Source organism: Poecilia reticulata, chromosome 6, assembly GCF_904066995.2.
Source record: "Poecilia reticulata chromosome 6, P_reticulata-male-v2, whole genome shotgun sequence".
Taxonomy (NCBI): domain Eukaryota; kingdom Metazoa; phylum Chordata; class Actinopteri; order Cyprinodontiformes; family Poeciliidae; genus Poecilia; species Poecilia reticulata.
In genome coordinates, this window is record NC_088835.1 from 3,444,903 (window position 1) to 3,457,136 (window position 12,234).

The 12,234-nt window shown below is 40.6% G+C and overlaps 1 protein-coding gene across 2 annotated transcripts in view; it reads right to left on the bottom strand.

The window, feature by feature from the left end:
- The window catches only part of ano1b (anoctamin 1, calcium activated chloride channel b), a 59,163-nt gene that overhangs the window by 29,788 nt on the left and 17,141 nt on the right, over positions 1 to 12,234 (bottom strand). For both annotated transcript variants that reach the window (XM_008410941.2, XM_008410942.2), the window contains exons 4-8: positions 10,660 to 10,811; positions 3,393 to 3,447; positions 3,087 to 3,135; positions 865 to 920; positions 414 to 455 (exon numbers count right to left, since the gene is read on the bottom strand). In XM_008410941.2, the coding sequence (XP_008409163.2) occupies positions 414 to 455; positions 865 to 920; positions 3,087 to 3,135; positions 3,393 to 3,447; positions 10,660 to 10,811 (354 nt within the window). The remainder of the gene's footprint in view (positions 1 to 413; positions 456 to 864; positions 921 to 3,086; positions 3,136 to 3,392; positions 3,448 to 10,659; positions 10,812 to 12,234) is intronic.

Consider the following 12,234-nt stretch of genomic DNA (forward strand, 5'->3'; position numbering starts at 1 on the left):
TCGAAGTGGCGTTTGGGTCACCCAGACGCTTTGCCCAGCTGTATGGTTGCCATGGGAGATGAAATGATTTCTCAAATATGCATGAAAGGCAACATTCCATGTAGGTTTTTGATGAGGGAATAAAGTAAAGCTAAAAAAAAGTCAATGTTACATAATACTGCCCTGTTAGGTGTAGTTGGCTGAGCATTAGCCTCTCGCTCTCTCTTTCTACAGATCTGCCCAAGTCTCCCTCTCTTGCTCTGTGTCAGATGCTTAGTTACTCCTCTGCCTTCTCTAACTGCTGCTGTGCAGAAATGATGTTTGGTTATCACTGCTAAGTGGTCAATAGAGATGTTTTTATGCAGCACATGATATTTGATGCCCTTCTGAAAACCTACGGTAATCTAATGTTGAAGATATTGTAACATTCTTACCTTTCTGTCATTGGGTTCTGCACTCTCCTCCTCAATGGCTCCCTAAGAAAACATGGCATAGTTAGTTCACTGACTTCAAGCAGCAAAGCAGTACTTAATCATCTCAGCTGTCAGGATTTGAATTAAAAACGTTTTGGTAAAGTCTCTTTGCTACAGCTGATGTCTTTTATTGATTAAAAAAGCTTAGCTTTTTAAAACAAATTCAAAGAAGAAAAGAATAACTGGGATACACATTACTAACAAGCTGTTAGTCATTCTAAAATAAAGAGTTTAAGTTTATCCACTGTAATTTGGGATCACAGTATAAACAAATATTATCTATAGACAAATATTTGCTTCTGCTTTGTCCTCTAAGAAAATACCCATGTTGAAGGACTTGTGCTAATTTCCATAACTGTAACCTATGATTTGAAATTGAAATAAAAAGCTTTTCTATATTTGCATTGCTTACATCATGAAGAGGATAGGCTGCTGAATAAACCCCACTACCAAGGAGACTGGTGATCCCTGTCAGGAAAAAAACAAAGAAGAAAGCCATCTCAAGGTACACAGAACCAGACATTTACAGTATTACCTTCATTTTTCCCTAATCTCTCTCTAAATATGACATTTTTTTTATTAGAAAAGAAATCATTCAGCATTAAATTGTTGCCATGAAGGGCATTTTTGCCCAGTCTCCTTATTATTGAATCATCGACTCTGAATTTAACTATGGGAAGTGAAGCCTGTTGCGCTGCCTCTTGGCTAGGTCAAATTCATAAAAGACAACTGGTTCTTAAATATTTTGCCTGGTAACATAAAGGCAAAATAAAATGTTCTGGGTCATTTTGTGACCACCTGGATGAGTTATTGATGTTCTGTTGTAAAGTTCACATGTTTTCTCCATATGTGAATAATGGCCCACTCTCTATTTGTTGGGACTCCTAAAGCCTTAGAAATGGGTTTGTTACACTTTCTATATTGATAGATAATGCAATGACATTGTTTATGATTTTATTGAGTTTATTCAGATGAGGTAATATTTAACATCTTGAGAAGCTTTAGATGTCAGACAGGTTCTCTTTAAGTTCTTGATTTTATGATCAGACAGTAATCATACTGTCTGATGATGATTATACAGTAAACTCGTTTAGTTTACTAGTTGCTAGTAAACTAAACCAGAAAAATGTGATTTGTCACATTTCAAATTAAGTTAAAATAGGATAGGGTTGCCACCAGGGTTGCTATTAAATGTTGCGTTCTGTCTGAGTATGTCTGTGAGGATGAATACAGGCCATTTTTAATGTGTTGGTGATGTTCAGACAGATCAGGAGAGGAACTCTGCAGACATGTCAGAACCCTGAAGACCCAAACATCAGTCATCTCCTGAGACCAACATGGTACAGAACATTTTGTCAAAATTTATTCAGTTTCCTATTATGCTTTTAGTGGACAATTATGGTTTGATTATTTACAATGTTTGGATGATACTTTATTTAATATATAGCAGCATTAGCCAATATAATAAGTAACCATTTAAATAAAAATCAAACTAATAGCAAACAGTAAATAAATCATTCACTTCACTACATTAAAAATTGTTAGGACTTCCTGTGTGTTTCTTTCTTTTCTCTTTTTTTTGGAGTGTTGATATGTTCAGTGATCATTAAATAAATATATTATTTCACTATTATTTCATTATTGTGGTTTACCAGTTTGGATAACCTGACTATTAGGTTATCCAATAGTCAGGTATAGCTTCTTTATTCAAGCTATACGAATAAATAAAAATCATGCTAACCGAAAATGCGGCAGATACAGACCTGCTGTTTCAGGGGTCAACAAGGGTATTCAAGAAATAATATTAAATCAATTTATTATGTTATTATTCACTGGGAAATGTTTAATCTTCACCATTTTACTTTAAGAATGAATTTAAATTATGGTGTTGCACTTTTAGCTATCGACGTATTGGGATTACACTTTACATCTGCTGCATCAGGGGTCTGCAGCTTGAAACTCTGGAGATACAAGTGGCTCTTAACATATCAAATGATAAAATATTGCCCTGATTTTTTTGTTTCATTCTTTTTTAAGTGTCCCCATGAAAAACCCTGACCACTCTTGCCCCTGTGGTAAATTTGGACTGCAACCAGCCTCCAAAACTAACCCCTCAGTTGTGTAGATTTTTTTTAAATTAGTTTTTAAAATACCATTAGTTTTTAAAATACCAAATACTCAATTTGCACATACCTTTATATTTTTTCAGTCCAATGACATAAATGTAAAACATTAAATCAAGTGTTATGATCGGTTACTGAGTACTTGAGTAGACTTTTTGCCAAATACATTTTTACACTTGCTTAATTAATGCAAAATTAATTTCTTGAATACTTACTTTTTACTTAAACTTAAGTAAAAACTTGTTGAAGGTATGATACTCTTACAATTTTTAAGTACTGCAACCCCACTATACTCTGAATGTATTGTGAATGATTGCTCTATTGTTTCTTTTCTTTGTTTTATGTTTGCAAAAAACTCTGGCATAAAATAATACGACTGCTGCGGGCGATTGTGGGCAGTTTACAGTTTATAAACAGTTTATATTAAATCGTTGCATGAAAGAAAACATAAAAAAAGTGTTGGTCATGATAAAAGAGCATATTGAAGCTGAATAGAATGGTTTGGACTCACCCATGCTGTATTTAGCCTTGCATTTGGTTCTTTTTAATATTTCAAATACCTAACATGGAGTCAAAGTTAAAAAAAGAAGAGCATTAAAAGCAGTAACACACTTACATACAATTACAAAACTTGCAGGGTTTTAATGTAAAAACAGTAAAGGACTTATTGTATCCAGAACCTTTGTCAGAATTTTTGCAAAGTGTATTAAAGAATATGATTTTATGCTCTCTTTCTGCTTCATACTGTACAGTTCATATGTAAAACAACATGTTTCTTGAAGAACAGTCAAGTGCAGAATTGTTGCTGTGGACTTACAATGGAACTCCTGGTTTTGCTGTCAAAGAAGCTATCTTTGTCTGAGAGGTCAAACCTGTTAACATAGAAACATGAAAAAAATATCAATTTGTCTTTGGCGCAAATAATGCACACATTTCCACAATACACAATACAAATATCCACTTTTATCTTTTAAATAGCATAACTGACTCCAGGCTGTGGTATAACAGCAGAGTTTGCAGTAAACATATTCAAACTTGTTCTGATACCTGACAACAATTCATCTGCTAAAGTCAGATTTTAATGTTTAACTTATTTTGTACTGTTTTCTTCTTTCATTGAATGTACAGAAGCTGTATTTCTTAAAGACAACACTTATCTGCACCCCCCCCACTCACACCTCCCCCCCCCAAAAAAACATAATAACACCTACATAATAATGACACCAACTCTGCTCTGTACATGTTTTTCTGTTTTTGTCTTTAGCATTTTATCCTTGGGATCACAGTGCTTTGTGTTTATTGCCTGTGTGGCTCTGATGTCAGGATCCATCCCATAATAACCCTCATTGTATAAATTCGCCTCTGCCATTGTGACATTGCATAGTATCACACACATTGCTCTACTGATAAAGCAGTTTTGACCTTACCAACGTTTTTATCCTTATCCTTGTTTAAAAAGCAAACCTGTATGTTGGACCTGTGTGACCAGCTGTTAACCTTCCACTGACGTTTTCACTGTTATTAAATCAGCTTTCTGCTACAGAGAAGTATAACTTGTAGAAACTCATTACAAACACTTTTCTCTGTCCCTTTTAAGATGAGGACATACTAGTTTCCACTAGTTGCATTCAGTTGGCAATAATGTAATAAAAAAAAAAACTCTCTACAGTAATATACCAGCAGCTGTGGTTGTCAGGATTTTACCACATATGGTAAAATGAGTAGGTAGAAAAATATGGTAAAATAATGTATTGAGTAAAATACGGTAATATACGAGAAGCTGTGGTTGTATTAGTAAAAACGGCCGTGCTGCATTACAGTGTAATATTTTGACAACCGTCACTTTAACAGTTCAGAACTGTGAACTGTTTCTGACAACTTACAATAAAATCAACATATATACCATAAAATAACTAGTTTTACAAGTGAAAAACACAGCAGACCTCTGTGATACATTATGACATTTTATTATAAAAATCAACTTTACAGTAAATTACCTACAAATGTAGTTGTCAGAATTTTCCAATAGAAATTACAGTACAACACATAAATGGTATGTAGTTTGTCAGCATCACAATATGGAAAATTATAAGTACAAAGTAAACAAAAATACAGACTATGATTAATCCACTTGAAGAAACAATTTCTATTTAAACATTCAGTTAAAAAAAGAACTGATTCAGTCTCCTGTCTACATCTCAACAATTCGTCCTACTAAGATCTTAAAAAGCAGCATGTATCCATATGTGATAATCCATGGTGGAAGAAATCTGTGTGACAAAGGAACTCCTGCTCTGGGTTGGTCAAGAGAGTAACAAGTCACTGAGTCCAGACTCTGCTGAGGAGGGTGAGCTACATGGAGATGGTCTTCCAATCAGTCACTGCTACAGTTGGACAGTAGAAACAGAGCAAAGGTTAGAAAGATGCACTGCATGAACATCATATAAACTCTGAATTGCACACATGCGTACATGGAGACTGGAACTGCAACAAGCAGTGTAGTTATTTCTGATTGAAACTTTAGAAGTTCATAAACAAACTGTTTTCTGTTTACTGGCATGATTCTGCAACAAGACAAAAAAAACAATAAATACATAGATAAAGGCCTGTTTTTTTCAAGGAATTTTCTATCTTCATCCGTCCATCCTCCCTTTTGGGAGAAACATTTTTCTCTTTACTACTTTTCATTTTTGACCACTCCACTCATTCAGGATAGATGACACAAGACAAACTCAATGCAGAAAGAGTCTGGTCTAATACCACTGTCCAACAACAACAGAAAAAGTACCAAAAAAATTCAAAAACAAAGGGCTGATTATTTAAAAACAGCCCTTATTTGGTGAGTACTGTATATCACCATCAATTGCTTTGGTTTGAGCTTTATATCGTGTTATAATTCCACGTTCATGATGTGTCATTCCTTCATCAAAACATATTTGAAACATCCTCAAATGTCCATGGCAACCATGTAGTGGTGCCTAAATACTTCCTCATGCAATGCGTTGTCCATTTACACAAAGTTCTGTCTTGGACCTGCGGTTCACAGCCAAGCTCCCGTCCCACAGTGTACCCCTCCCCCACTCCTCCCATCAGACTAGCAGCAGCAGGAATCAACTACCTACAGGCAGTCAAAGAATCACCTTAAATATCTCTGTCAAACATTGATCCATTACATGCATCTAAACTACTAGGTTTTGAGCTCAATTAGAAAATATTAGTCCTTGCAAGTAGGTGGCTCTTCATAACTAAAACTCAAATACAAACACTAAAAATGTGGAAAAATCTGCACAAATCAGGAACACTGAAATAAAGGTAAATGTAAGGATTTCAAAAGACATTTCGATGGGGCCTGGAGCCATTTCTGCCACATCTGAATTCCATCCCACAGTACTGCTGCATTTTATGAAGAATGATCTACTTCCACATATTACTAAAGCACTGAAACAAAAGGTAAGGTGATCTTCCATCCATCCATCCATCCATCCATCCATCCATCCATCCATCCATCCATCCATCCATCCATCCATCCATCCATCCATCCATCCATCCATCCATCCATCCATCCATCCATTTTCTTCCGCTTATCCAGGGTCGGGTCCTTCAGAAGGGAGGCCCAGATTTCCCTCTCCCCAGCCACTTCTTCCAGCTCCTCCGGAGTAATCCCAAGACGCTCCCAGGCCAGCCGAGAGTCATAGTCCCTCCAGCGTGTCCCCGGAACACCTTACCAGGGAGGCGTCCAAGAGGCATCCTGACCAGATGCCCAAACCTCAACTGGCTCCTCTCGACATGGAGGAGCAGCAGCTTTACTCTGAGTCCCTCCTGGATGACCGAGCTTCTCACCCTATCTCTAAGGGAGAGCCCAGCCACCCTGCGGAGGAAACCCATTTCGGCCACTTGTAAACGCGATCTCGTTCTTTCGGTCATGACCCAAAGCTCAGACGGTACAGCTCTCACTTCCCGGCAGACGCTGCCCCAATCCGCCTGTCGATCTCCCGCTCCCTTCTTCCCTCATTCGTGAACAAGAGCCCCAGATACTTAAACTCCTCCACTTGAGGCAGGACGACCCCCCTGACCCGGAGAAGGCACTCTACCCTTTTCCGGCTCAAGACCATGGCCTCGGATTTGGAGGCACTGAGCCTCATCCCGGCCGCTTCACACTCGGCTGCGAACCGCTCCAGTGAGAGCTGCAGATCACGTTCCGATGAAGCCAATAGGACCACATCATCCGCAAAAAGCAGAGATGCAATCCTAAGGCCACCAAAACGGATCCCCTCAACACCTCGGCTACGCCTAGAAATTCTGTCCATAAAAGTAATGAACAGAATCGGTGACAAAGGGCAGCCTTGGCGGAGTCCAACTCTCACCGGAAAGGAGCCCGACTTACTGCCGGCAATGCGGACCAGACTCTGACACCGGTCATACAGGGACCTGACAGCCCATATCAAAGGGCCCGGTACCCCATACTCCCGGAGAACCCCCCACAAGTCCTCCCGAGGGACACTGGCTGGGCGAACTCCCATGCACCGTCCAGGACCCTGCTGCTCTTCCTGAATCCGAGATTCGACTATCCGATGGACCCTCCTCTCCAGGACCCCTGAATAGACCTTACCAGGGAGGCTTAAGAGTGTGACCCCCCTGTAATTGGAGCACACCCTCCGGTCCCCCTTTTTAAACAGGGGGACCACCACCCCAGTCTGCCAATCCAGGAGAACTGCCCCCGATGTCCATGCGATATTGCAAAGTCGCGTGAGTCAACACAAACCTGCAACATCCAGAGCCTTAAGGAACTCCGGGCGGATCTCATCCACCCCCAGGGCCCTGCCACCGAGGAGCTTTTTGACCACCTCGGCGACCTCGTCCCCAGATATTGGAGAGCCCAACCCAGAGTCCCCAGGCTCAGCTTCCTCAACAGAAGGCATGTTGGTGGGATTGAGGAGGTCTTCGAAGTATTCAGCGCACCGGCCCACAACGTCTCGAGTTGAGGTCAGCAGCACACCATCCCCACTATAAACAGTGTTGGTGCTGCACTGCTTCCCCCTCCTGAGACGCTGGATGGTGGACCAGAATCGCCTCGATGCCGTACGGAAGTCTGTCTCCATGGCCTCTCCAAACTCCTCCCACGCCCGAGTTTTTGCCTCATCGACCACCCGAGCCGCATGCCGTTTCGCCCGCCGGTACCCATCGGCTGCTTCTGGAGTCCCACAGGCCAAAAAGGCCCAATAAGACTCCTTCTTCAGCTTGACAGCATCCCTCACCAAAGGTGTCCACCAACGGGTTCGAGGGTTGCCGCCGCAACAGGCACCAACAACCTTGCGGCCGCAGCTCCGATAGGCCGCCTCGGCAATGGAGGTACGCAACATGGTCCACTCATTCCCCTTATGATGGACACAAACTTTGGATCTGACGTTCCCTCGCCCGGACGCGGGTCACCGAGGCCCCACTCTGGAGCCAGGCCTGGAGATGGGGCACGATGGCGAGCGCCTGGTGGCCGGGCTTTTACCCACAGAGCCCGGCCAGGCTCAGCCCGAAGAGGAGATGTGGGTCCCCCTTCCAATGGGCTCACCACCTGTCGGAGGGGCCAAAAGGGTCGGGTGCATTATGCTATGGGCGGCAGCCGAGGGAGGGAACTCCCTTGTTCTACTGGGGGACTTCAACACTCACGTGGGCAATGACAGTGAGACCTGGAGAGGCGTGGTTGGGAGGATCGGCCCCCCCGATCTGAAGTCGAGTGGTGTTCTGTTGTTGGAGTTCTGTGCTCGTCACGGATTGTCCATCACAAACACCATGTTCAGGCATAAGGGCGTCCATATGTGCACTTGGCAACAGGACGCCCTAGACCGCAGTTCGATGATTAACTTTGTCATCGTCTCATCGGATTTGCGGCCGTATGTCTTGGACACTCGGGTGAAGAGAGGTGCGGAGCTGTCCACTGACCACTACCTGGTGGTGAGTTGGCTCCGGTGGTGGGGGAGGAAACCGGTCAGACCTGGCAGGCCCAAACGTGTAGTGAGTGTCTGCTGGGAACGTCTGGCGGAGTCCCCTGTGAGACGGAGCTTCAACTCTCATCTCCGGCAGAACTTTGAGCACGTCCCGGGGGAGGTATGGGACATTTAGTCTGAGTAAGGTGATCTTCACAGTTTTAATTTGAATGCATGAACATTTCACACTCAGTAATTCAAATTAATGAGTGAACCAAACTTGAAATAGCTGTTTCTGCCATTAACAATAACTAAACATATGCAGTCTAAAACAGACTTGAAATATTATTAAAAGCGTCTAAATATATTTACATTTAATAACTGCTCATTTTTAATAATGCATAGGTTTTGCAGTCATTTCTACATAGATATTAATGAAAGTGTTGCATTTAAGAAACATTAGCATTAAATAGTCCATTTAGCAAAAATGTCTCTTTCCTAACAGCTGCAATGCATGCCAAATAGTGTGGTTCACAGAAATTACAGGGAAACATTTCTTTATCAGTTGCCTAAAGTTAGCCAACTTCAGTTAGAACTGTGAAAGGTGCTTACCTGGGATGCAGAGATGTGTTGTCCTTCTTCTCCTCCTAAATGTCCAGAAATACAGTCTTTGAAATTAAGTTTCTACTGTTTCCATTCAGCTCATCCATTAGCTAGTGCCTGCTAGTTAGCACATTTAGCTAGTACTTGCGCACTTGAACTAAGAATACTGTGGTGAGTTCAGGAAGCCCAGAGCCACTGCTCAACTGCAGGATTGCAGAGTTAAAAATAATGAGCAACAGCAGACTTGATGGTGATGCTGCAGGATCAAGCAGAACCTGGAGAACTGTGTTTACATGACAAATTACAGTAACTGCATTAACTGTAAACCCTGTTGTTTAACATAATGACATCATGAAAAGCTGTACATGCCTCGTTGCCCTAAGCCTACTTCCTCATTGGCTTCAACACATTGCAAGCAGCAGGGCCTAACATGCAGCTATCTCAATGTATGACAAATGTATGGTTGGCATAACATGGCATATAATCTCAAATACATCATTTAACAAAATATTCTCATAAATTATAGTGGCGTCGGCTGGATGACAGTGTAACTCTACCTTTTAGCTTTCAAAGGATAAATTAAGTTGATTATTTAAAAGAAACCAAAACAATATACCAGTGTTCTATTCTCCGTAAATGTGACTTTTGCAATCTGGTTTATGGTTTTACATCATAGATATCAATATCAACAAAATTTTGGCCAATTAGTACCCTTTATTTTACTATGAATTTTTTGTTGTTTTCTTGGCTCTAGTGACCTTTATTTCATAGTTAATTGACAGGAAAGTGGGTAATGAGAGAAGGGGAAGACATGCAGCAAGGGTCACCAGGCCAGGAATTGAACCTGTGACAGCCTCAAACTAAGACCTCCATGTGGGTTGTGCTTAACCCCTGCGCCACCACAGAAAACCCTATTTTACTATGAATTTTTACAATTTCTAAGATATTCACAATAAATTTATGTGCTCTATATTTCGTACCTGTAAACACTATGTGACATTTATGCTTTGGTAATACAGTAATTTAATGCTTTGGATGTTGCAGCCTGTAACTGTAGGTATTTCACCATTTTTCTACCATAAATTTTACTGATTTTCTTTTACAGTGTTGGCACAACCATCTGATTGTCAGGATTGTGTGTGTGTGTGCCCCTGTGGTTTCTGATCTCCTTCCACAGCTGATCCTTGTTGGAGATGCCAGACCTGTTGGTAATCTGCCAATGGTTTGCCTGATGCTCAGTCTTCTTAATAGAGCCAAGCCACAAAAACGTCTGAGCACTGAGCTCTATTATTTTATGCTTCTAGTCAACCCACCTCATTTTACCTCATGCTGTCTCTGTGCCTGCCTGTCTGAATCCATGTTGGTTTTCAAACCAACTGGTGGACATCAACATCTAGACCTCACTCATTGACCATTAGTCACTCCACCGTCGTCTCTGTCCTTCCTTCATCATCAGCTACCACCTGCCTGTCTGTCCAGTCTCCAACTCCCTCTGACAATCACCATGAATTTTCACTGAAGAATAACCCTCTCTTAGAGAACTAGATATCAAGGTGGGCTTACAGGTGTTGCTTTTCCCTGGAGAACGAGTGTGACAGGTGCTTGATGTTCTTGGAATGATGTTCCTCAACATTAGGATGCAATGGTTCCAGCACTTTATTGACCACGGAGCTGATTTTCTTCATGACATTGCTTGATTGTTTGACCTCATAGACCTAGAAAGCCAGACAAACCTGTCAGTGTTAGCAAACAGTGTTTCCCAAGTACAAATACTTACCAAATCAACCTAATAAGCCCAGACAGTTCCTGTTTGTCATCATATAACATCTGGCTTCATTTTCATTCTTTTAGATGACAGAAATCTGTGTCAGTAAATATTTGCCAAAATGAACTTGAACAGCTACAGACACCTCATGAATTACTTTGTTCAGTCTCATTTTAACTTTGAATTTCCTTGTGTTTTGTTGCACAATGACAATAACAAAATTGTGATTTTATCATTAAGAAATCTTCTTTTCTTAAAAAGGGTGAAAGTTCTGGTAAATGGTGTTTTCTAGCTTAGTCCTACACTTGGCTGTTCCCAATTGAGCACATAAAAAGCATCCAGTATGTTCACTAGTTTTGTTTATGCAATCTCAAATATTATTGCTGGGTAAGAAAAAAGCTTGTCTGGGGCAAAACACATCAGTAGCCGACACCAGGACTGTCAGGATGTGCAGAGATTGTTAATTTGGGATTATAAGGACCTAGATTACAGGTTTATCAATTATTTTCAAATAGTTCACAAAGTATTTAATTGAATGAACACAAAGTCCTACTTCATCACAGTAAGTATTTTATTAATGTAGTTTGCAGCATAAAGAAATGGATAACTGAAATCAAGATTTTTTTGTGCTTTTGAAAAAAAGTCTCATCTCATTCTTGAAGGGAAACTTCCTCTAAGGGAGAAAACTAAATCCACATAACAGACTTCCTGCAGAAAAACGCTATATTAAAGTTTATGTAAGATTATGACCTATCGTAGCGATACTTAATTCTATATGATCAATTGAAGAACATTTCCAGAATTAAAGGACTAATGTCTCAGCAAGATCTAGAGAAGCTGATCCATGGTTTATCATTAGTTGCATTGATTTCAAGGTGGCCTTACAGTGTCTTACAGATCTGCCTAAAAAAAATCAATCCTCCAACTGCAGCTGATCCCAAACGCTGCTGCTAGTGTTCTGACTAAAACCAGGAAGAGAGAGCACTTGAGCCAGTTCTAAAGTCCTTCCACTGAGAGAATAGACTAAAATACTGCTGCTAGTTTATAAATCACTGAACAGCTTAGCACCACAATGCATTAAAAATTTGCTGTTGTCCACATCTCTCAGGTTTTCTGGTTCTGGTCTGTTCTGCATCCTCAGAACCAAACATGGAGAAGCAGAATTCAGCATTCAGCACAAATCTGGAACAAACTTCCAGAAAATGGCAAAACAACTGAGGCATTGAATTCCTTTAAATCAAGGCTAAAACGCTGAAAATGAAACATTTCTTGTTTATTTTATATAATGTTTTAGTTTGATCAATTATTGACTGTATGGTGTGTTTTATGACTTTACATTTTTTGTGTGAAGTACTTTGATCTTGAAAACAAAT